Source organism: Engystomops pustulosus, chromosome 6 (genome assembly GCF_040894005.1).
Source record: "Engystomops pustulosus chromosome 6, aEngPut4.maternal, whole genome shotgun sequence".
NCBI classification, from domain to species: Eukaryota; Metazoa; Chordata; class Amphibia; order Anura; family Leptodactylidae; genus Engystomops; species Engystomops pustulosus.
Genome location: NC_092416.1, coordinates 189264254 through 189290497, shown reverse-complemented (window position 1 = coordinate 189290497; position 26244 = coordinate 189264254). Strand labels below are relative to the sequence as shown.

General features: G+C 41.5%; 1 protein-coding gene and 1 long non-coding RNA gene across 2 annotated transcripts in view; one reads left to right on the top strand and one right to left on the bottom strand.

The window, feature by feature from the left end:
- Nucleotides 1-26244, top strand: part of LOC140066040 (uncharacterized) — a 47242-nt gene that overhangs the window by 6156 nt on the left and 14842 nt on the right. Inside the window, exons 7-41 of the mRNA XM_072113604.1 lie at nucleotides 2968-3076; nucleotides 4993-5085; nucleotides 5252-5315; nucleotides 5411-5509; nucleotides 5607-5710; nucleotides 6862-7000; nucleotides 7279-7397; nucleotides 7593-7742; nucleotides 7840-8010; nucleotides 8113-8422; nucleotides 8544-8611; nucleotides 8898-8985; nucleotides 9456-9573; nucleotides 9811-9934; nucleotides 10024-10160; nucleotides 10247-10502; nucleotides 10675-10917; nucleotides 11071-11247; nucleotides 11333-11478; nucleotides 11908-11998; nucleotides 12091-12480; nucleotides 12591-12717; nucleotides 12868-12986; nucleotides 13127-13323; nucleotides 13483-13666; nucleotides 13778-13943; nucleotides 14478-14602; nucleotides 14691-14999; nucleotides 15084-15287; nucleotides 15374-15499; nucleotides 15593-15763; nucleotides 15842-15946; nucleotides 16231-16326; nucleotides 17184-17335; nucleotides 18109-18194. Coding sequence (XP_071969705.1) covers nucleotides 2968-3076; nucleotides 4993-5085; nucleotides 5252-5315; nucleotides 5411-5509; nucleotides 5607-5710; nucleotides 6862-7000; nucleotides 7279-7397; nucleotides 7593-7742; nucleotides 7840-8010; nucleotides 8113-8422; nucleotides 8544-8611; nucleotides 8898-8985; nucleotides 9456-9573; nucleotides 9811-9934; nucleotides 10024-10160; nucleotides 10247-10502; nucleotides 10675-10917; nucleotides 11071-11247; nucleotides 11333-11478; nucleotides 11908-11998; nucleotides 12091-12480; nucleotides 12591-12717; nucleotides 12868-12986; nucleotides 13127-13323; nucleotides 13483-13666; nucleotides 13778-13943; nucleotides 14478-14602; nucleotides 14691-14999; nucleotides 15084-15287; nucleotides 15374-15499; nucleotides 15593-15763; nucleotides 15842-15946; nucleotides 16231-16326; nucleotides 17184-17335; nucleotides 18109-18194 — 5363 coding nt within the window. The remainder of the gene's footprint in view (nucleotides 1-2967; nucleotides 3077-4992; nucleotides 5086-5251; nucleotides 5316-5410; nucleotides 5510-5606; nucleotides 5711-6861; nucleotides 7001-7278; nucleotides 7398-7592; nucleotides 7743-7839; nucleotides 8011-8112; nucleotides 8423-8543; nucleotides 8612-8897; nucleotides 8986-9455; nucleotides 9574-9810; nucleotides 9935-10023; nucleotides 10161-10246; nucleotides 10503-10674; nucleotides 10918-11070; nucleotides 11248-11332; nucleotides 11479-11907; nucleotides 11999-12090; nucleotides 12481-12590; nucleotides 12718-12867; nucleotides 12987-13126; nucleotides 13324-13482; nucleotides 13667-13777; nucleotides 13944-14477; nucleotides 14603-14690; nucleotides 15000-15083; nucleotides 15288-15373; nucleotides 15500-15592; nucleotides 15764-15841; nucleotides 15947-16230; nucleotides 16327-17183; nucleotides 17336-18108; nucleotides 18195-26244) is intronic.
- Nucleotides 19110-25970, bottom strand: LOC140065198 (uncharacterized). Its single transcript, XR_011847867.1, has 2 exons — nucleotides 25372-25970; nucleotides 19110-19413 (listed from the first exon to the last, which is right to left on the bottom strand). It is a non-coding gene; the product is annotated as an uncharacterized lncRNA (long non-coding RNA).

Here is a 26244-nt window from a genome sequence, read left to right as displayed (position 1 = left end):
GTATTGTGCAGGGTCCTGTGTACTATGTGCGGTGTCCTGTGTACTATGTGCAGTGTCCTGTGTAGTGTGCAGTGTCCTGTGTATTATGTGCAGTGTCCTGTGTACTATGTGCAGGGTCCTGTGTATTATGTGCAGGATGTGTGTACTATGTGCAGTGTCCTGTGTACTATGTGCAGTGTCCTGTGTAGTGTGCAGGGTCCTGTGTATTATGTGCAGGATGTGTGTACTATGTGCAGGGTCCTGTGTACTATGTGCAGTGTCCTGTGTAGTGTGCAGGGTCCTGTGTACTATGTGCAGTGTCCTGTGTAGTGTGCAGGGTCCTGTGTATTATGTGCAGTGTCCTGTGTACTATGTGCAGTGTCCTGTGTATTATGTGCAGTGTCCTGTGTATTGTGCAGGGTCCTGTGTACTATGGGCCACATTTATCACTTGTTTTTTCTGTTGTTTTTGCGCCTTTTCGTTTAGGCGCACCGTTTTTGCGCCATTTTTGCGATTGAACGTCAAATTAGCCGCGCAGCTAAAATAACCACCTTTCCCTCATCTATCGTTCAATTCCAGATGTTTTGCTGCGCCTAATGATATTCATCACGTGCGACTTTTGCATTTAGGCGCAAAAACGGGCGCAAAAACACTCCAGCCCGAAGGTGGCGTTATCTGAGAAGAAAGCACTGAGCCCCTTTGCAGAACAGCTCATTTCTAGCAGCAAAGCTCAGCCAGACACTGGAACATATAATAGATACAATTAGATACATTACAGACACTAGAACATATAATAGATACATTAGATACATTACAGACAGGAGCTGCAGACTATTTACAGTTCATCACCTTCTATTTACTAAATATTCTGCAAAACCTGAGCTCACAGCAAGAGTAAGAGAAGTTTGCAGAAGTTTGCAGATACGACATACAAGTGTCCCCCATGTAATTCTGCACAGTATCACCAGTGTGTCTGAGGGGGATATTGTGCAGAATAACAGGGGTGCAGCAGGAGATCAAGCACTGGGGGATCCCCTCCAGGAGAAGCCACTGCCGAGGAGGTCACTGGGTGCAGGGTGTCACACACCTGGGTGCTGCTGAGGAGGTCACTGGGTGCAGGGTGTCACACACCTGGGTGCTGCTGAGGAGGTCACTGGGTGCAGGGTGTCACACACCTGGGTGCTGCTGAGGAGGTCACTGGGTGCAGGGTGTCACACACCTGGGTGCTGCTGTGAGTGTTATCTTCATTCTGGGCTGTGGGAGAAGCAGAGAGGAGCTTGTAGCAGGATCACATGTAAGTGCCTGAATCTAACATTGCGCCTAAACTGTGTTAAAGTAAAGTGATTAATAAGAGGCAGGAAATATACTTATCACAGATGGTTGTAGCTTGTGATAATTCTGGCAAAACAGTGCGCCAGAATTTAGGCGCAACTACTACACTTAGGCGCACAAAAGTGATAAATGTGGCCCTATGTGCTGTATCCTGTGTACTATGTGCTGTATCCTGTGTACTATGTGCAGTGTCCTGTGTACTATGTGCAGGATGTGTGTACTATGTGCAGTGTCCTGTGTACTATGTGCAGGGTCCTGTGTATTATGTGCAGGATGTGTGTACTATGTGCTGTATCCTGTGTACTATGTGCAGTGTCCTGTGTACTATGTGCAGGGTCCTGTGTATTATGTGCAGGATGTGTGTACTATGTGCTGTATCCTGTGTACTATGTGCAGTGTCCTGTGTACTATGTGCAGGATGTGTGTACTATGTGCAGTGTCCTGTGTACTATGTGCAGGGTCCTGTGTATTATGTGCATGATGTGTGTACTATGTGCAGGGTCCTGTGTACTATGTGCAGTGTCCTGTGTACTATGTGCAGTGTGTACTATGTGCAGTGTCCTGTGTATTATGTGCAGGGTGTGTACTATGTGCAGTGTCCTGTGTACTATGTGCAGGGTCCTGTGTATTATGTGCAGGATGTGTGTACTATGTGCTGTATCCTGTGTACTATGTGCAGTGTCCTGTGTACTATGTGCAGGATGTGTGTACTATGTGCAGTGTCCTGTGTACTATGTGCAGGGTCCTGTGTATTATGTGCATGATGTGTGTACTATGTGCAGTGTCCTGTGTACTATGTGCAGGGTCCTGTGTACTATGTGCAGTGTGTACTATGTGCAGTGTCCTGTGTACTATGTGCAGTGTGTACTATGTGCAGTGTCCTGTGTACTATGTGCAGGGTCCTGTGTACTATGTGCAGGGTCCTGTGTACTATGTGCAGGGTGTGTACTATGTGCAGTGTCCTGTGTACTATGTGCAGTGTGTACTATGTGCAGTGTCCTGTGTACTATGTGCAGTGTCCTGTGTATTATGTGCAGGATGTGTGTACTATGTGCAGTGTCCTGTGTACTATGTGCAGGGTCCTGTGTATTATGTGCAGTGTCCTGTGTAGTGTGCAGGGGGCGCCAGATTCGGGATTTCTGGCTCTCGTTCTTCATGAAACTGGTGCCCCTGCACTGCGTGCACCCCTCTTTTTTTGGTGCACCCTTAACATGGGTGCACAAAACCAAAGGTCTGACACACTTCTGTCGGACTTTGCATGATAAATCTCTCGCTCGGTCCGACTGAGCAGCGGACACCCCTTAATTTGTATCACATGAAGACGAGTGCAGCTGCTTCACAAAAGGTTCACATGAGCCTTGATTTGAACTTTGTCAAAACCCTGCACCAAGGCGCCCCCCCCCCCCCCCACCGCCCCCGGTGTACTGTGCAGGTCTATGCCAGGTCCGACCTGATGTAGAACTGTGCTGTAGTCTGCACCCTCAATGATCCGCCAGCGAGGAGGACGGAGCAGTCATGGAGTAGCCACAATGTCCGGCTCTGCATCAGGCACCCCCCCCCCCCCCCCCAAGATGTCTAATGTCACAGGGTCTCTTTAAGATTAATTTAAGTTAATTCTGAAGTCTCTGACACTTTCTTCAATTTACTGACCCTCAGCGGAGAATCTGGTGCCGGGAAAACTGTGAACACCAAACGGGTCATCCAGTACTTCGCAACAATTGCAGCTGTTGGTGACAAGAAGAAAGATGAATCATCCAAGAATAAGGTCTGACTATCTATCTATCTCCTATCTATCTATTTATCTATCTATCTATCTCCTATCTATCTATTTATCTATCTATCTATCTCCTATCTATCTATCTATCTATCTATCTCCTATCTATCTATCTATCTATCTATCTCCTATCTATCTATCCCCTATCTATCTCCTATCTATCTATCTCCTATCTATCTATCTATCTATCTATCTCCTATCTATCTATCTATCTATCTATCTATCTATCTATCTCCTATCTATCTATCTATCTATCTATCTATCTATCTATCTCCTATCTATCTATCTATCTATCTATCTATCTATCTATCTATCTATCCCCTATCTATCTATCTATCTATCTCCTATCTATCTATCTATCTATCTATCTCCTATCTATCTATCCCCTATCTATCTCCTATCTATCTATCTCCTATCTATCTATCTATCTATCTATCTATCTATCTCCTATCTATCTATCTATCTATCTATCTATCTCCTATCTATCTATCTATCTCCTATCTATCTATCTATCTATCTCCTATCTATCTATCTCCTATCTATCTATCTCCTATCTATCTATCTATCTATCTATCTCCTATCTATCTATCTTCTATCTATCTATCTCCTATCTATCTATCTATCTATCTCATATCTATCTCCTATCTATCTATCTATCTATCTATCTATCTATCTATCTATCTTCTATATCTATCTATCTATCTCCTATCTATCTATCTATCTCCTATCTATCTATCTATCTATCTATCTATCATCTATATCTATCTATCTATCTCCTATCTATCTATATCCTATCTATCTATCTATCTATCTATCTATCTATCTATCTATCTATCTACCTCCTATCTATCTATCTATCTATCTCCTATCTATCTCCTATCTATCTATCTATCTATCTATCTATCTATCTATCTATCTATCTATCTACCTCCTATCTATCTATCTATCTATCATCTATATCTATCTATCTCCTATCTATCTATCTATCTATCTATCTCCTATCTATCTATCTATCTATCTATCTATCTATCTATCTATCTATCTATCTATATCTATCTATCTCCTATCTATCTATCTATCTCCTATCTATCTATCTATCTATCTATCTCCTATCTATCTATCTATCTCCTATCTATCTATCTATCTATATCCCATCTATCTATCTATCTATCTATCTATCTATCTCCTATCTATCTATCTATCTCCTATCTATCTATCTATCTATCTATCTCCTATCTATCTATCTATCTATCTCATATCTATCTATCTATCCCCTATCTATCTATCTATCTATCTATCTCCTATCTATCTATCTATCTATCTATCTCCTATCTATCTATCTATCTATCTATCTATCTATCTATCTATCTCCTATCTATCTATCTATCTATCTATCTTCTATCTATCTATCTATCTATCTATCTATCTATCTATCTCCTATCTATCTCCTATCTATCTATCTATCTCCTATCTATCTATCTATCTATCTCCTATCTATCTATCTATCTCCTATCTATCTATCTATCTATCTATCTCCTATCTATCTATCTATCTATCTATCTATCTATCTATCTCCTATCTATCTATCTATCTATCTATCTATCTCCTATCTATCTATCTATCTATCTATCTATCTATCTATCTATCTATCTCCTATCTATCTATCTATCTCCTATCTATCTATCTATCTATCTATCTCCTATCTATTTCCTATCTATCTATCTATCTATCTATCTATCTATCTATCTATCTATCTATCTATCTATCTATCTATCTATCTCCTATCTATCTATCTATCTATCTCCTATCTATCTATCTATCTATCTATCTATCTATTACATTTATCTGACTCCATCACAGTATCAGTCCTACCAGGACCATTAACTCCGTTGCTTCCTCCATTACAGGGGACTCTGGAGGACCAGATTATCCAGGCCAACCCATTGCTCGAGGCTTTCGGTAACGCCAAGACCGTCAGAAATGACAACTCCTCCCGTTTTGTAAGTTATGATCCTCCAACTTCAGAAATCTAAGAATGTGAAAAGTGATATTTTATAACAGCCGATATAACAAGTCGCCCGATCCATTGTATTTGATTATTTTTAATGGTAATTTTCACCTTTTTTTATGAATTTTTATATTTATTCCAACTTTTCTGTGTTTTAGGGTAAATTCATCAGAATCCACTTTGGAACCACAGGGAAACTTTCTTCTGCTGATATTGAAACATGTAAGTGGGAAATGCTTAACAAAAATGAAAAAAAAAATCAATGTTTTTTAGGAAAATGTTTTTGGTTTTTCATCGTTCCATTTGAACGTTGTCAGATCTGCTGGAGAAATCCAGAGTCACTTTCCAACTGAAAGCCGAGCGCAGCTATCACATCTTCTACCAGATCATGTCCAACAAGAAGCCCGAGCTGATCGGTGAGGAGTCAATCATAGGGTTCAAAACAACTTTTTGAAAGTTTGTTATCAGCTCTTAGTATCTCTCTACATTTACACATAATTTTTTTCCCACCAGAAATGCTTCTGATCACAACCAACCCGTACGACTTCCCCTTCGTCAGCCAAGGTGAAATTACCGTGGCCAGCATCGATGACACAGAAGAGTTGATGGCCACCGATGTAAGTCTCCTGTGTTGCCCCTATGACTTTGTCTTCACGTGACAAGGGCTTCCTGTTGTATGACTTGAAAATTGTACAATAAAAAATTTAGGAGCAAAGATAGTTGGTACCATATATACTCGAGTATAAGCCTAGTTTTTCAGCACAAAATTTGTTCTCAAAAACCCTAACTGTAGGTCCTATGCTTGTTTTGATGCTCTGGTGCCGCCGCGGGTCCTTGAGATCCTCTTCAGGTTTTTCCGCTCCTCTTCGGGTCCCCTCGCGATGCCAGCAGCTCACAAACAATGACATCGGCAACCAGCTGACGTAATTCTGTGTGCCAGCCGAGAGCGAAGACCCGAAGAGGAGCGGAAGAATCCGAAGAGGACCAAAGGACCCGAGGCAGCATCGGAGACAGACTGGGCAGGCTATATACTACAGGGGTCTGGCAGGCTATTCACTACAGGGTCTGGCAGGCTATATACTACAGGGGCTGGGCAGGCTATATACTACAGGGGCTGGCAGGCTGTATACTACAGGGTCTGGCAGGCTATATACTACAGGGGCTGGGCAGGCTATATACCACAGGGGCTGGGCAGGCTATATACTACAGGGGCTGGCAGGCTATATACTACAGGGGCTGGGCAGGCTATATACTACAGGGGCTGGGCAGGCTATATACTACAGGGGCTGGGCAGGCTATATACCACAGGGGCTGGGCAGGCTATATACTACAGGGGCTGGGCAGGCTATATACTACAGGGGCTGGGCAGGCTATATACTACAGGGGCTGGGCAGGCTATATACTACAGGGGTCTTGCTGGCTATATACTGGGAGGCTGTGACCAATGCATTTCCCACCTTCGGCTTATACTCAATTCAATAGGTTTTCCCAGTTTTTTGTTTTGAAATTAGGGGTCTCGGCTTATACTCGGGTCGGCTTATACTCGAGTTTATACGGTAACTCTAACAACACAACCAAATCTGAGTAAGCGACAGTGACTTCTGGTGGGTCCAGAGCCCAGGACTCTCCTCTACGATGGGCTTTCTTCTTCAGGCGAGACGTTTACATTCCAATAACTTTTTGAATTGTCGTAAAAAAGAAACCACTTGTGTCATTGTGCCCTGATCCAAGCTGAAGCAACAAGTGACAATGACTCCTTAATCCACAGAGCGCTATCGATATCCTGGGATTCTCCGCTGATGAGAAGGTCTCCATCTACAAGCTGACCGGTGCCGTCATGCACTACGGTAACATGAAGTTCAAGCAGAAGCAAAGAGAGGAGCAGGCCGAGCCCGACGGCACAGAAGGTGAGAGTGGGGAGATATTGTATTATAATGGTTCTATATATAAGATGCATACAGATGGATCCAAAGCTATTAGAACTACCCCTATCCTACCTCAAAATTGTGTAAAGACTTCACTTAGACTTCACCATCCTCTTGCCCTTGGATTGGTACATCAGCTGTTTCTCCATTTTTTGGACATGTAGTGACCATTGTGAATTTTCTTCTACATTTGTTTTTTTATTTTTACTCTTGGTTTTTCTGGTAAAAACATGAAATATATCACCGAATCTTTCTTCCAGTTGCTGACAAAGCTGCCTACTTGATGAACTTGAACTCTGCCGATCTCCTGAAGGCGCTCTGCTTTCCAAGGGTCAAAGTTGGAAATGAATATGTGACCAAAGGTCAGACGGTGCAGCAGGTGAGCGCTCCTGGGGACAATGCACCACCTGGTGCTCAGTTATAGGGACATCTTAAGAGATATTGCCATTCTACTACTTTTGGTTGCCCAAAGGCTTCCAATCCATTAGAGGTCACAGTCAATGTGACTTGTCGTTTATCAGAAAAAAGATTGAACTTGGTGAAGGTTCCATTGGGTCTTCCCTTTATTTTCCAGGTGTACAACTCTGTTGGAGCCCTGGGGAAGGCAGTCTATGAGAAGATGTTCTTATGGATGGTCACACGTATCAATGAGCAGCTGGACACAAAACAACCAAGACAGTTCTTCATCGGAGTCCTGGATATTGCTGGATTTGAAATCTTTGATGTAAGTACTTGGTCTGACCTTTAATTGAGTACAGTCTACACAACTCTGTTTAGATGTGAATTACGAACCTGTGAACATATTTTGGTTTTATCTATAGTTCAACAGCTTGGAACAACTTTGCATCAACTTCACCAACGAGAAGCTGCAGCAGTTCTTCAACCACCACATGTTTGTGCTGGAACAAGAGGAGTACAAGAAGGAAGGGATCGAGTGGGAGTTCATTGACTTCGGAATGGACCTCGCAGCCTGCATTGAGCTTATTGAGAAGGTATTCTTGCCTTATCTTCATCTTCTCAGGACATCTTGAAGGACAAAACATATTTCTTTATAATAAGGTTCTGATCTAACTGATTCTCCATGTGTTAAACAGCCAATGGGCATCTTCTCCATCCTGGAAGAGGAGTGCATGTTCCCCAAGGCGACAGACACTTCCTTCAAGAACAAGTTGTATGATCAACATCTTGGCAAATCCAACAATTTCCAAAAGCCAAAGCCAGCCAAAGGCAAAGCTGAGGCTCACTTCTCCCTGGTCCACTATGCCGGTACTGTGGACTACAACATCAGTGGTTGGCTTGACAAGAATAAGGACCCACTGAATGAGACCGTCATCGGGCTGTACCAGAAGTCATCTATGAAAACCTTAGCTTATCTCTTCTCCAGCTATGCAGCCGCCGAAGCAGGTATATTAGGATTGTTTTTGCAGTTGGCTTCGGTTGTGTGGACACCTGCTATTTAAGGTTCATAAAAATGGGTCATCGATGAGATAAATGTTGCTAAAATAATTGTCTTTTTTATCCTCAGAGGGCGGTGCAAAAAAAGGTGGCAAGAAGAAGGGTTCCTCCTTCCAGACCGTGTCTGCACTGTTCAGGGTACGCTTCCATATTGCGATATCCCACGGTTATATAACATCTTGTGCTGTTGTGTCCGATGCCCACTTCTTGATGTACTCCATTCCCAGTGATATTCTATAAGACTACAGATTACACTGTCCACCAGTATTCCAATACATTTTTCATTGTCGCTCGGACCTTCTCAAAATCACCAATAAACCCTTCACCAACAGATCAATAGCCTTATGTTTCATATAAACATAAAAAGTAATTTTTTTAACCGTGAATTGAGGAGATATTAACCATTATTTCTCATTTGTTATAGGAGAACTTAAACAAACTGATGACCAATCTGAGGACAACTCACCCTCACTTTGTACGTTGTCTCATCCCCAACGAGACCAAAACTCCAGGTAGGATGTGCCAAAAGTTGACACACAGGCAGACATTTATTAGTTTGGGTGCAGGGTGGTGTAATTTTGTGGGATATAAGTTTGTGGCGCATGGGATTAATGATTTGGCGCACAAATAAAAAGGTTTAGAAAGGTCTCTACATTCACGAAGGCCAAATAGATCTCCTCAGACCTGCTTTTAGCTTGTCCCATTGTGTGCCAAAAATTGCGCCACAAAATGAATCAGAAAAATAGAAGCCCTGGAAAAGTGTCGGATTCACAAGCAGCGCCACAATTTTGCACTAAAAGAAAGAACAAGTTGTGAGTGTCGGAAACCAAACACTTCATAAATGAGACACAAGAGCCGCAGCAAGCAGAAAAAAAATACCGCCAATTATTTGTTTGAGAGTAGATAATAAATGCCCCCCAAAATCACCAAAAACTTTAATATCAGACACATCTCCTTATGTGCGTTATGCCTCTCTCCACAGGTGCCATGGAACATGAGCTGGTGTTGCACCAGTTGCGGTGTAATGGTGTGCTGGAGGGAATCAGGATTTGCAGAAAGGGTTTCCCAAGCAGAATCCTCTACGGTGACTTCAAGCAGAGGTATATAAAGTACAAGGGTCAAATCCATGTCCATGCTTATAATATCAATCAAATTACTACCCTGGACTTGGGTCTAGTTCTCGAGCCAATTCCTAGAAAGACTGTATATTCTTTCATTGCCTGAGTGTCTTCTATGACTGTTGGGTTCAGATGTAATTTTGTCTTTAGTAATAATTTTATGGATTCGCTTTCTTCAAAACCAATAACTCAGACGAATAAACTCTTCTTTTCAAATAGATACAAGATCTTAAATCCTAACGCCATCCCAGAAGGTCAGTTTATTGACAGCAAGAAAGCATCTGAGAAGCTTCTTGGATCCATCGATGTTGACCACTCACAGTATAGATTTGGACACACAAAGGTGAATATTTATATCTCCATGTATGCTATACATTGCAATATTTAAGTATGTGCCCATGTATTATGATGTTATATGTCCCATATCTTAAGGTATTCTTCAAAGCTGGTCTACTGGGGACACTGGAAGAGATGAGAGATGACAGACTGGCCCTGGTCATCACTCGTACTCAAGCTAGATGCAGGGGATATCTCATGAGGCTAGAATTCAAGAAGATGATGGAAAGGAGGTATGCCTAGAGAAGCTGGTCATAGAAATAGATGGTTTTCTTTCCTATTTCTTAATAGTTAACAATTCCTGTGTCTTACCTTGTAGGGAGGCAATATTTACCATTCAGTACAACATCCGCGCATTCATGAACGTCAAAACTTGGCCATGGATGAAGCTTTACTTCAAGATCAAGCCTCTTCTGAAGAGCGCCGAGTCTGAGAAGGAGATGCAAAATATGAAGGAAGAGTTCGAGAAGACAAAGGAGGCTTTGGCCAAGTCAGAAGCTAAGAGAAAGGAGCTGGAGGAGAAGATGGTTAAAGTTCTCCAAGAGAAGAACGACCTGCAGCTCCAAGTCCAGTCTGTAAGTCAGAGCTTATTCAATCTCAAAAAAGCTCTTTCTAATAACATGAATACTGAAACTTTTTTTGTTTTCACATTTGATTGTAAACTGTGATTGATAAGATGACATGGCAAATGCTGGAGGGCTCAAGTTCCTTCAAACCAGAAACTTTACATTTGCTTATTCTACTCAGGAATCTGAAAACTTGACCGATGCTGAGGAGAGATGTGATCAGTTGATCAAAACAAAAATTCAGCTCGAAGCCAAGGTCAAAGAGTTGAATGAGAGGCTGGAAGATGAGGAAGAGTCGAATGCCGAGTTGACTGCCAAGAAGAGGAAACTGGAAGATGAGTGCTCTGAGCTGAAGAAGGATATTGACGACCTTGAGTTGACTTTGGCTAAGGTTGAGAAGGAGAAACATGCCACAGAGAACAAGGCAAGTCCTACTCTTCCACAAAGCTGCAGGACAGACGCTTTCATCACAGCTTTGATTTTAACTTGATGAATATTGTAGCATATTCCAGGTCTAATATAATGAACAACTTGATTAAAACCGGTGAAAACTTTGCTTTCTTATTTTTAAAAAAAGGTCAAAAACCTTACAGAAGAAATGGCTGTCTTGGACGAGAGCATTGCCAAACTAACGAAGGAGAAGAAAGCTCTCCAGGAAGCCCATCAACAAACTCTAGATGACCTTCAGGCCGAAGAAGACAAAGTGAACACATTGACAAAAGCAAAGACCAAGCTTGAGCAGCAAGTTGATGATGTGAGTAGCGGGAGCGGTCTTAAAAAGATAAACGATGAAAAGTATAAAAATCTATTTGCTGAAGATTTTTGTGCCTTACTTGTAGCTTGAGGGGTCTCTGGAACAAGAAAAGAAACTACGCATGGATCTTGAAAGGTCAAAGAGGAAACTGGAGGGTGACCTCAAATTAGCCCAAGAAACCATCATGGATTTAGAAAATGATAGGCAGCAGCTCGACGAGAAACTTAAAAAGTGAGTAAATACGTTATTGGAGAAAATCAAAAACATATGGGCAGAATTATTTTTATAATTTCTGTTCAGGCGTTTAACGTCCACGTCGCTGGTCATCTTACAGGTGCGCCAAAGTTATGACTCCACTTTCCACATTACCTTGTCACTGGTGTAAAATCTAAGTAGCTTTAACTTTTAAAAACTGGAGAGAGTAGTGAAAACATGCAACATTTTGCCAAAATATCACAAAAGCCCTATTTGTGAGTGCAAGGATGATAGACCCTATTGACACAGACGTTTTTGAGGATGTTTTTTTTTGTGAAAACATTTTAGAATGTTTTATATTATTGAAATTTTGGAAGAGAGGAAATGACGTGTTTGAAGTGTCTGCCATGTTTGAGGACCATGGTCACGATAATCTGAAGAAAATACACACTTTTGTTTGTTTAGGAAAGACTTTGAAATTAGCCAATTTGCAAGCAAGATTGAGGATGAACAGGCACTTGGAGCCCAATTACAAAAGAAGATTAAAGAATTGCAGGTATAGTTGGCTTTAGATTCACTTTATTATTGTGTGACAAGTGAAAGAACACATTTTTATAGGACAATTCTAACTTCCCTTTAAACTCCCAGGCTCGTATTGAGGAACTTGAAGAAGAAATTGAGGCAGAACGTGCCGCCCGTGCCAAGGCTGAGAAGCAGCGTTCTGATCTTTCTAGAGAGCTCGAGGAGATCAGCGAGCGTCTGGAGGAAGCTGGTGGCGCAACCTCTGTTCAGATTGAGATGAACAAGAAGCGCGAGGCTGAATTCCAGAAGATGCGACGGGACTTAGAAGAAGCCACCTTACAACACGAAGCCACTGCCGCCGCTCTCCGTAAGAAGCATGCGGACAGTGCTGCCGAGCTTGGAGAACAGATTGACAATCTCCAACGGGTCAAACAAAAACTGGAGAAAGAGAAGAGCGAGCTCAAGATGGAGATCGATGACCTGGCCAGCAACATGGAATCTGTCTCCAAATCCAAGGTAGGAGATTAATAAAATTTCCAGCATCACATATAAACCAATGACCAAGCCAATCTCTTTCTATTTCACAATTTGAAGTCTGAAAATAAACCATATTTGGTTATGTATAGGCCAACTTTGAAAAGATCTGCCGTACCCTTGAAGACCAATTGAGTGAACTTAAGACCAAAGAGGAAGAACATCAAAGACATATTAATGATATCAGTGCTCAAAGAGCCCGACTGCAAACTGAAAATGGTGAGTGGTGTCTGAGAGTATTTTAGGACATACCCAAGATGCTGTTATTTTGGTTTTTATGTACAACTTCCAACCATCACATGGTTTTTATTGGCCATTCAATGTTTCTTCATATATCTATGATCCATAATTGATGAATTTTTTGGATAGGTGAATTTTCTCGCCAACTGGAAGAAAGAGATTCCCTAATATCTCAGCTCTCTAGAGGTAAACAGGCCTACACACAGCAAATTGAAGAGCTCAAGAGGCAACTGGAGGAAGAGACAAAGGTATGTGACATCTCTTAAAACCAGAGGAATCAGGAGGACGTGTGGGAATCAGGGAGGTTGGAATAAAACAATCCCAATGCAGTCTTCCCATGTGTAAATAACTAATGCCCGGAGGTTACATTCTGTGTTTTTCTCTGTAGGCCAAGAATGCCCTTGCCCATAGTTTACAGTCTTCTCGACATGACTGTGATTTATTGAGGGAACAATTTGAAGAGGAGCAAGAGGCAAAGGCTGAACTTCAACGCGCTTTGTCCAAGGCCAATGGTGAGGTCGCGCAGTGGAGAACAAAATATGAGACAGACGCCATCCAACGTACAGAAGAACTGGAAGAAGCCAAGTAGGTGTCTATTCTATGTATTGCAGATTCCACCACATTTTGTAGTATTTTATTAGATTAGCATTGATCTGGCTTCCACAGTGATTGCTATGAGATGGTGGTCATCACTTCTATGTAACTTGATAACAACACATAAAACCTATTTATGTGATTATATAGGAAGAAACTAGCTCAAAGGCTACAAGAGGCCGAGGAACACATTGAGGCGGTGAATTCCAAGTGTGCTTCCCTTGAGAAGACCAAACAGAGGTTGCAGAATGAAGTTGAGGATCTTATGGTTGATGTCGAGAGGTCCAACGCTGCCTGCGCTGCCCTTGACAAGAAGCAGAAGAACTTTGATAAGGTGTGAAGATATACTGTAGATATTGAACTGATTTTAATGGTTTTATATTGTACTCTGACCTAAGCCATCAAAATAACTAAGTATAATTAAAGTTTTGATTCCCTACTATAGGTTTTGGCTGAATGGAAGCAAAAATATGAGGAGTCACAGGCGGAACTTGAAGCTTCCCTGAAAGAGGCCCGTTCTCTGAGCACTGAACTATTCAAAATGAAGAATGCCTATGAAGAGTCCATGGACCACCTGGAGACCATCAAGAGAGAGAACAAAAACCTGCAACGTAATACCTAAATCTATCATATAAACATATTCCAAATACTCATTGGCAGAAAAAAAAATTTCCGTATGCCATGGCTCCCAAAATCATCACAGCAGCAGGGGGCAGTGTGTCCTCCTATCACTTCTAGGAGTGCTGTCCAATATCATGGCCCCCATATCATCACACCAGCATGGGGCAGTGTATCCTCCTGTCACTACTAGGGATGAGTGTCCTATGCCATTGCTTCCCGTATCATCACACCAGCAGGCGGAAGTGTGTCCTCCTATCACTACTAGGGATAAGTGTACTATACCATGGCTCTCCATATCATCACACCTGCAGGGGGCAGTGTGTCCTTCTATCACTACTAGGGATAAGTGTACTATACCATGGCTCTCCATATCATCACACCTGCAGGGGGCAGTGTATCCTTCTGTCACTACTAGGGGTGACTGCCCTATGCCATTGCACCCCTCTCCATTAGGTCTTGTAAGGCCACAGTTGAGACCAAAGAATAATTGTTCTGTGTTGATAACAACAATTTTCTTTTTGCAGAGGAGATTTCTGACCTTACTGAACAAGTATCCGAGAGCGCAAAGACTCTTCATGAAGTAGAAAAGGCCAAAAAGCAAATTGAGCAAGAGAAAATTGAAGTCCAGACAGCGCTTGAGGAAGCAGAGGTTTGTTTCTTTTTAAACAATTTACTAAAGTTCCTAGAGATTTACATTACCCGGAATCAATTTACTAATTTTATTTTGTATCTTCCAGGCATCGCTTGAACATGAAGAAGGAAAGATCCTCAGAATCCAGTTGGAGCTCAACCAAGTAAAATCGGAAATTGACAGGAAGATCGCGGAGAAGGATGAAGAGATCGATCAACTGAAAAGGAACTACGTCAGGATCGTGGACTCCATGCAAAGCACTTTGGACGCTGAGATCAGAAGCAGAAATGATGCTTTGAGGTTAAAGAAGAAAATGGAAGGAGATCTGAATGAGATGGAGATCCAGTTGAGCCACGCCAATCGCCAGGCTGCAGAGTCTCAAAAACAACTGAGGAACGTCCAAGGTTTGCTTAAGGTAGGTGGCTAGAGTCACTATATTAGATGTCACTTGGCCAGCCACAGTCTTTATCTCATGGTTTTTTATGATTCCTTCACACAGGATGTCCAAATTCACCTGGATGACTCTCTGAGGACCAATGAAGATCTCAAAGAACAGCTGGCCATGGTGGAGCGCAGAGCAAACCTTATGCAAGCCGAGATTGAAGAAATCCGGGCAGCTCTGGAACAGACTGAGAGGAGCAGAAAAGTAGCAGAGCAAGAGCTCCTGGATGCGAGTGAACGCGTCCAACTGCTGCACTCCCAGGTATTGGATTCATGATCCTTACTTAGAAGACTAATTGAAGTCAATCAATGAAGTAGAATTTCAGCTAATCAGTTTCTTTGTTACAGAACACAAGTTTGATTAACACGAAGAAGAAGCTTGAGACGGACATCGCTACCCTGCAGACAGAGGTAGAGGAGGCCATACAGGAATCTAGGAATGCAGAAGAGAAAGCCAAGAAGGCGATCACCGACGTGAGTAACACAGAGGCCTACAGTGTACCTACCACTGGTTTCTCTTTTTGCTGACATTTTTAAAAATTATTTTAAATCTTTGTGTCCTTCTAGGCTGCAATGATGGCCGAGGAACTGAAGAAGGAGCAAGACACGAGCGCTCATCTCGAGAGGATGAAGAAGAACCTTGATCAGACAGTCAAGGATCTTCAGCTTCGTTTGGATGAGGCAGAGCAGCTCGCTCTGAAAGGAGGGAAGAAACAACTCCAAAAATTGGAGGCCAGAGTATGTAATGTGAACCAACGAGCTCTACAAACCTAAAGCTCAGCAAAGTCTCCTGTTAAACATGATATTGTCTTCTAGGTGAGGGAGCTTGAAAATGAACTCGACAGCGAGCAAAAACGCAGCACTGAAGCCATTAAAGGTGTCCGTAAATATGAGAGACGCGTGAAAGAGCTCACGTACCAGGTAAGGCACATGCCTTTAAATAAATGAGAGCCACCTTCAGGTTCATTGATAGATCATAATAAACCTAACAGGCCATCAGAGACCTCAGACCATAAACAGAGAGGTCTTGTAATTCTCCTTCCTAGAGCAAATCATAAACTTCATTACGAAAAAGTATTTCCACCAGATTTCTAAATATATTATACTATGGATAAATACCATGAAACTTCTATAAACCAGGCACGACATATCCAAATGGCTTTCACCTTTTCATTGACCTGCATTTTTTGCACTTATTTTCAAAGTCTGAAGAAGACAAGAAGAACGTCCTGAGACTTCAAGACCTGGTCGACAAACTTCAGCTGAAAGTCAAGGCCTACAAGAGGCAGACTGAGGAGATTGTAAGTCACGTTTTGTGATCCATGTTTTGCCGTAAAAAATATGTTGACCAGGGGCAATACTCAAAGCCGATTGGTCCCAATGTAGATTCAACTATAATGTATTCTTTGCTGCGCATCTTATGAAGCCGTGCCTAAGAGCCTGGGTGTGACCTCTTCACCTCTTAGAGTTACAACCCTGAAAGTTGCCTATGTCATAATTATTGTAGACTGAGTCACATACGGAATAAAGCTACATTCACACCGCCGTTGCCCGCCGTACCGTAGCACAGAGGACACACGGGGGCGCCGGGGAGAGGAGGAGGGGTTGATTGCTGCATAGAGGAACCATAGGGGAACATGGCGCATTTGTGCTGCATCGTACCGCTCCCATAGGACGCCGTGCGCCCATTACCATATATGGGGGACGTATATAGGCCGTATATATGCTGGCCGTATATATATGTCCCCCATATGGCAGTGTGAATGCAGCCTAAGATTGGTAAAACAAGAAACCAAACCTGAAGACATCACGTTTTTGCCTGTAGATCTCAGCTGGTTAACAAACTGTCAATCATCTTTGACTTCACTGATTACCAGATAACTAGCAAAACTTATACATTACTCATTGTTACAATATATCATTATTTATTATCATTAGTAATTATAACTGCATTAGAAATGTAGAGTATCTATAAGGGAAGATCAGTGTCAGAACATCTGTGCCTTGATCTTTGCCTTCATAAACTTCTATGTGATTTATGAGACTATTGGACTTGGGGCTTCGGTCTTTGGTGGACACTTGTCTTCACACAATCAAATAACCTTATTGTTTATCCTTTTCTCATGACTACATCATTTTTTCATCTATTCTAATCCAGGAGGAACAATCCAACGTCAATCTGTCCAAATACCGTAAAGTGCAGCATGAGCTGGAGGAAGCCGAGGAGCGCGCCGACATTGCCGAATCTCAGGTTAACAAGCTTCGAGCTAAGACAAGAGAAGTCACCAAGATCAGCAAGAGCGAAGAGTGAACGAACCACTGAGCCACAAGGTGAACGAAGAAACGCACAGAATGTGAAATCTTTATCACTTTGTCCCACAATGAATGTCTTACATTTTTAGCTATAAATAAAGTCTAGTCCTTTGCAAGAATGTGATGGTGTTTTGTGGATTGCAGGAGATTTTCATACACAGGGATCATTTACTACGGAGACATTCAGTATGAGGCATTCAGAAAGTCGAGAACAGATGAATCTTTAGGGTGTTTCCCAGTGTCGCCTACTTGATAGAAATCCCCCATAATAGTATAGTCTGGCGGGAACTTATCATTTGTTCCGAATAGTCTTGTCACAGACAGCAAAAATTGTAATATTATGATCTTCTGAGGGTCTACAAGGTTCTCAGTTGGTCTTGAGTATAATGAAGCATCATCCATGACCAGAAGGCCCAATCGCGATTGTTATATATTCTGATAAAGATGTCTTCCTCTCCATCAAGGAACCATAAATATAGATGTAGCTATTGATCACCACATCAGTCGTGCACAGGAAAAGCATCGACAACATTGTTGACCCAACATTCCGAAAAGAAGAAATTAAGGTTTATTCATTCAGGTTCATCAGATTTCACGGGAAGTCTTGGACTCGATTAACTCAAGAGTAAAGTGAAGCTTCTCTTGGCTGTTGGAATGATGGATGACTATTGGCCACGGTTGTGTAAATACAGTGTAGATTGAATTTTTGAAGAACGTTTAACCAGAGGAGATTAAGATGAAATAAGATACAATTCTAATCCGACAACCAGGAGAGCAGAACAACATATTTATCACTACGTGATTGACTTTGTAGAAGGAGACATATTGGCTTTCCTAATTGTCACTTTACGAGATGGTTAGAAGGACACCTTGAGACGTGTGAGAGAACGGGACATCTATGGAAGGACTGTGAGATACATGAGGGACACTTTATGGTGAGTTACTGGAGACTATTAGTGGTAGAAGAAGGATGCGTAGACCCTGACAACTTTGAGAAATGTGGAACGGCAAAGTGTAGAGGACATTGAGGCAGTAGAGAGGACCTGCTTATAGGTACGATGGTCATGGAAGATCTTTAGATGTAGATGGACGGAGAATATCATGGAGAATGAAAGGAGCTTACAATTAGTTTATGATTTGAAACAAAACTTTGTGATGTTTATGAAGGTTGGGTAGAAAGTTGGACCTAGATTGTTCTTAGAAGGAACATGGATGTCTAAGACTTATACCGAGGTTGGGGGAGGAAGTGGATGAAGGAGGATTAAGAAGATCCATCAATCTGAACACATGCACTAAGGTTCTGGAGACTTTGAATACATAGAGAGAAGACAAGACCTGGAGGGATAAGAGAGACGAGATAGGACAAGATGTAGGAATAAGTGACATAAATATAGAGAAGTTGAGATCTTCTGAGGATCCGGCCATTGGCCGAGCATCAAATACCGGCTCTTAAAATACGAGAGTGATTTCACCGACCCATAATCCCCTGTTCTGGCTCTGATGTCGCCTTCCATCAGCTCAAGGAATATTTCATTACAAAGATCTGAAGTGCGAAATATTTTGCTATAAGTAGACGTTACTGAGATGTGGAGACGCCATCTGCTCCTTATCGAGTATCTGATCAGACGTCTCCCGCCAGACCTCGCTCTGAGGATACATCATCCTCTAATGTACACAATTTACAGCTGAGCCAATCCAAGAAGAATTCTGTCAATTTCAGAACATAAAAATATAAACGATGAGACAAAAAAAAATGAAATAAACCAAAAAAACTAATAAATAAAAGTTTTTATTTAGAGGAAATGTCATCATTTTAATTTCACATCTGATGTCATTAGAAAGTGTAACTGTAATGATAGAGGAATGGTGTTGGGGATTCTAACATTTCCTTCTATGTACAAGGGGGTGGAGTCTGTGTAACACTACGATATGTTACCGATAGGGATCTGATATACAGGGAGTACGGGACATGTAGGGGCAATGGCCGGTCACCAGAGATCTCCCAGACGTCTTGTACTTGCGTTTAGCTCCTCCGAGGGTCCCACAATCCATCATCCATATTCCGTGTGATATTTCTGAATGGGAAAAAAAAAGTTTATAGAAATGATTAATGTCTTGTAATAGATAATGATCCCAGGCAGGGGGCGGGGCTGTGACCTGTGACACAGGATATACAGGCAGGGGGTGGGCTGTGACCTGTGACACAGGATATACAGGCAGGGGGTGGGCTGTGACCTGTGACACAGGATATACAGGCAGGGGGCGGGGCTGTGACCTGTGACACAGGATATACAGGCAGGGGGTGGGGCATCACACAGGATATACATGCAGGGGGCGGGGCTGTGACTACCTCTCACACAGGATATACTGGCAGGGGGCGGGGCTGTGACCACCTCTTACACAGGATATACAGGCAGGGGGGGGGGCTGTGACTACCTCTCACACAGGATATACAGGCAGGGGGCGGGGCTGTGACTACCTCTCACACAGGATATACAGACAGGGGGCGGGGCTGTGACCACCTCTCACACAGGATATACAGGCAGGGGGCGGGGCTGTGACTACCTCTCACACAGGATATACAGGCAGGGGGCGGGGCTGTGACTACCTCTCACACAGGATATACAGGCAGGGGGCGGGGCTGTGACTACCTCTCACATGGGATATACAGGCAGGGGGCGGGGCTGTGACTACCTCTCACATGGGATATACAGGCAGGGGGCGGGGCTGTGACTACCTCTCACACAGGATATACAGGCAGGGGGTGGGGCATCACACAGGATATACAGGCAGGGGGCGGGGCTGTGACTACCTCTCACACAGGATATACATGCAGGGGGCGGGGCTGTGACTACCTCTCACACAGGATATACTGGCAGGGGGCGGGGCTGTACTATAATTTTTTTCTCATATACAGAACATTGAATTGCTACAACCGTTATTTAAAAATCTTTCTATTTTAAATCAAATACCATAAAATAACATAATAAAATAGACACAAATGAAAAGCTAATATTAAACAGCTACGAGATCAATAATCTATAAACATTTCTCCACAACGTAAAAGAAGAAATAGACAATGAGGAGAGAAATGTGTTACTGTTACCCGGCGACGCTCAATAGAGAACATGAAGCCGAAGAGGACGAAGCGTCCGACATATGAGATGCAGCCACAAATCCCAACCTCATAGAAGAGTCTAAGAAACTTTTATTTATTCCTTCCAAGTGTTTTACTGTTTACAAGTCATTAACGAGACACATCTATCTCATCTACCTACCTATAATCTACCTACCTACCATCTATCTCATCTACCTACCTATAATCTACCTACCTACCATCTATCTCATCTACCTACCTATCATCTATCTCATCTACCTACCTACCATCTATCTCATCTACCTACCTATAATCTACCTACCTACCATCTATCTCATCTACCTACCTATAATCTACCTACCTACCATCTATCTCATCTACCTACCTATAATCTACCTACCTACCATCTATCTCATCTACCTACCTATCATCTATCTCATCTACCTACCTACCATCTATCTCATCTACCTACCTATAATCTACCTACCTACCTACCATCTATCTCATCTACCTACCTATAATCTACCTACCTATAATCTACCTACCTACCTACCATCTATCTCATCTACCTACCTATAATCTACCTACCTACCATCTATCTCATCTACCTACCCATAATCTACCTACCTATAATCTACCTACCTATAATCTACCTACCTACCTACCATCTATCTCATCTACCTACCTATAATCTAGCTACCTACCATCTATCTCATCTACCTACCTATAATCTACCTACCTACCATCTATCTCATCTACCTACCTATAATCTACCTACCTACCATCTATCTCATCTACCTACCTATAATCTACCTACCTACCTACCATCTATCTCATCTACCTACCTATAATCTACCTACCTACCTTCTATCTCATCTACCTACCTATAATCTACCTACCTACCTACCATCTATCTCATCTACCTACCTATAATCTACCTACCTACCATCTATCTCATCTACCTACCTATAATCTAGCTACCTACCATCTATCTCATCTACCTACCTATAATCTAGCTACCTACCATCTATCTCATCTACCTACCTATAATCTACCTACCTACCATCTATCTCATCTACCTACCTATAATCTACCTACCTACCATCTATCTCATCTACCTACCTATAATCTACCTACCTACCATCTATCTCATCTACCTACCTATAATCTACCTACCTACCATCTATCTCATCTACCTACCTATAATCTACCTACCTACCATCTATCTCATCTACCTACCTATAATCTACCTACCTACCTACCATCTATCTCATCTACCTACCTATAATCTACCTACCTACCATCTATCTCATCTACCTACCTATAATCTACCTACCTACCATCTATCTCATCTACCTACCTATAATCTACCTACCTACCATCTATCTCATCTACCTACCTATAATCTACCTACCTACCTACCATCTATCTCATCTACCTACCTATAATCTACCTATCTACCTACCTATAATCTAGCTACCTACCATCTATCTCATCTACCTACCTATAATCTAGCTACCTACCATCTATCTCATCTACCTACCTATAATCTAGCTACCTACCATCTATCTCATCTACCTACCTATAATCTAGCTACCTCCCATCTATCTCATCTACCTACCTATAATCTACCTACCTCCCATCTATCTCATCTACCTACCTATAATCTACCTACCTCCCATCTATCTCATCTATCTACCTATAATCTACCTACCTCCCATCTATCTCATCTACCTACCTATAATCTACCTACCTCCCATCTATCTCATCTACCTACCTATAATCTACCTACCTCCCATCTATCTCATCTACCTACCTATAATCTACCTACCTCCCATCTATCTCATCTACCTACCTATAATCTACCTACCTCCCATCTATCTCATCTACCTACCTATAATCTACCTACCATTTATCTCATCTACCTACCTATAATCTACCTACCTACCATCTATCTCATCTACCTATAATCTACCTACCTACCATCTATCTCATCTACCTACCTATAATCTACCTACCTACCATCTCATCTACCTACCAATAATCTACCTACCTACCATCTATCTCATCTACCTACCTATAATCTACCTACCTATAATCTCATCTACCTACCTATAATCTACCTACCTCCCATCTATCTCATCTACCTACCTATAATCTACCTACCTCCCATCTATCTCATCTACCTACCTATAATCTACCTACCTCCCATCTATCTCATCTACCTACCTATAATCTACCTACCATTTATCTCATCTACCTACCTATAATCTACCTACCTACCATCTATCTCATCTACCTATAATCTACCTACCTACCATCTATCTCATCTACCTACCTATAATCTACCTACCTACCATCTCATCTACCTACCAATAATCTACCTACCTACCATCTATCTCATCTACCTACCTATAATCTACCTACCTATAATCTCATCTACCTACCTATAATCTACCTACCTATAATCTATCTCACATCTTTCTCTTATCTATCAATCTGATATCTATCTGTCCATCTCAAATCTATGGGGGACATTGATCACAATTTTTTGACGGTTTTTGCTGTTTTTACTGCAATTTTTTGGCGGCGTATTAAATTTGTCTATAATTTGCGTCTTTTTTGGGTGCAAGCAAAAGTCGTGGAAAACGAGGTACTAGTGGTTTTGAGTGTCTGCGCCTTATCTGACATCCACCTGCTCTCACCTACTGGAAACACAGGTCAACGCTCCAGAAATTACAAATTATCTCTATGCAACGTGAAAAATCCTTCTAAAATGTAAAATGTCATCATCTTTCCATTAAAACGGCTTCACACAGGACGTCACACCTTGGAGAGAGATTATTGTCAGATTTGATGCATAGACGCCATTTACCCTACATTATGTAAATAAGGCAGAGACTGTAAGAATGGTTTTTTTTTACACATCTGTAACTTTTAGTCTGTGCAGTTACGTGACAATGTAGTCCGGACCTTGTACAAGCAGACACTTTTTTTGAGCAAAAATTAACCCCTAAGCGTTGTGTCACCTGCTCTCATTGCAGCTTCTTTATTGGTTGCAAATCAGATTTACTCTATAGGGACAATTTAGGTGAAAAATTAGGCGCAAAATGAATCCCCCGAGCGACAATTCAAATCACATTTAATAAGGTAAAAAAAACAACAAACAAATCACAAGAAAAGATGAAGCTGAGAGCCAGGATGATTAATGTCCCCCATATATCTATTGGCTTCTATCTCTCCTATACATCTATCACCTTCCATCCATTTCTCTCACATATATATACACATCTCATATACAGAGCAGCGCAGGGTCAGCAACCCACAGGGAAAGCTACAGAGACAACAGTGTATGTGACATCTATCTCCTATCTATCTATCTATCTATATATCTATCTCCTATCTATCTATCTATGTATCTATCACACATGTTTTATGTATCTTGTATCCATCTACTACATATTTATGTATCATCTACCTTACTAATATATATATTAATCTAGCTTACATCTGTTTATATAGCTCATACCTATCTAATATCAGTCCATATTACTTTATAAATATATCTCTCTCTATATCTCCTATCTATCTATCTCTCCTATCTATGTATCTATCTATCTATCTCCTATCTATGTATCTATCTATGTATCTATCTATCTATCTATCTATCTATCTCCTATCTATCTCCTATCTATGTATCTATCTATCTATCTATATCTCCTATCTATGTATCTATCTATCTATCTCCTATCTATGTATCTATCTATCTATCTATCTATCTCCTATCTATCTATATATCTATCTCCTATCTATCTATCTCCTATCTATCTATATCTCCTATCTATCTATCTATCTATCTATCTCCTATCTATGTATCTATCTATCTATCTCCTATCTATGTATCTATCTATCTCCTATCTATCTCTCCATCTATCTCCTATCTATCTATCTATCCCTCCTATCTATCTATCTATCTATCCCTCCTATCTATCTCTCCTATCTATCTCCTATCTATCTCTCCTATCTATCTCCTATCTATCTCTCCATCTATCTATCTATCCCTCCTATCTATCTATTTATCTATCTCCTATCTATCTCCTATCTCTCCTATCTATCTCTCCATCTATCTATCTATCCCTCCTATCTATCTATCCCTCCTATCTATCTATCCCTCCTATCTATCTATCTATCCCTCCTATCTATCTATCTATCTATACCTCCTATCTATCTAGCTCTCATATCTATCTATCTATCTATCTATCTCCTATCTATCTATCTCTCATATCTATCTATCTATCTCCTATCTATCTCTCCATCTATCTATCTATCCCTCCTATCTATCTATCTATCCCTCCTATCTATCTATCTATCTCTCATATCTATCTATCTCCTATCTATCTCTCCATCTATCTATCTATCCCTCATATCTATCTATCTATCTATCTCATATCTATCTATCTATCTATCTATCTCCTATCTATCTATCTATCTATCTATCGATCTCCTATCTATCTATCGATCTCCTATCTATCTATCGATCTCCTATCTATCTATCTATCGATCTCCTATCTATCTATCTCCTATCTATCTACCTCCTATCTATCTATCTATCTCCTATCTATCTATCTATATATCTATCTATATATCGATCTCCTATATATCGATCTCCTATCTATCTATCTATCTATCTTCTATTTATCCATCTAAATTACTTTATCAATCTTATATCTTTCTATCATATATCAAATTCAAGTAGGCTTTATTGGCTGGACCAAATACAAGTTATCATTGCCAAAGCATGTATAAAATATGGGGATATGGGGTATAAGGTGGGGTGCGGGGACATGGGGGTCATTATACCATCTTTCTCTTCTATCCATCTATTTAGCTCCTATCTGTCTGCATGACTTGGATGTGATAATATATGGGCTATTACCGTGGAGTGTGTGAAGTTGGTGTCCTGTGGCCTCTCTTCCCTGTCGTCTCCTCTTTCAGGGTCTGTCTGCAGTCTAGATACATCTACGTTATTCCCTTTCCATTAATGATTTGTCCATATGGTCCTGTGTAAACTTCCAGCCAATTATATCCCTCCTTGCCTAAACAGACTGGAAATCGTAGCCGACACATTATTACAGCTGCCGCTGAGGATGATTGACCAAATATAGAGCATGAATTTGCTGGACTTGCAGTTGAGTGCGTATAAAAGTAGTGGATGGAGGCTGCCGGTCATCCTTCAGCAGCTCTGCACCTAGAGGTAAGCGTCTGCGTCCGGCCCGCACTGCCCCTGCTGGTCAGCCACCGGGATTGCATCAAGATACCACAATATGTGCAATATTTTCCATTTTCGTGGAATTGTAAAAAAATTTTTGGGGAAATCCTGGAAAATAGTCATTGGGAGCCCTTGTTACGGATAATTTTTTATATGTAACATATGACTTTTTGACTATTATGTGGGTATTTTTGACCTTGGAGTCAGCGGTGACCTCACTCCGCCATGTTGAATCATTTGTGGAGAAGGCCAGGAAGCTGCCCTGGGGCCTGTGAGGGTAAAGGAGAGGAACATTTTTAGAGGGCCCTCCCACTAATGGTGGCATCCACATGTAGAAACAGTTAATGGTCATTGGGGCACACTTACTAAGGGTCCGAATCCGTTTTCCGCCGGGTTTTTAGAATTTTACCATTTTGCACTGAATTGCCCCTGGTTTTTGGCGCACGTGATCGGATTGCGTGGCATCGGCGACGAAAAACGAGGGCGTGGCTGTCGGAAAACCCAACAGATTTGGAAAAATCGCACTATTTAAAAAAAAAA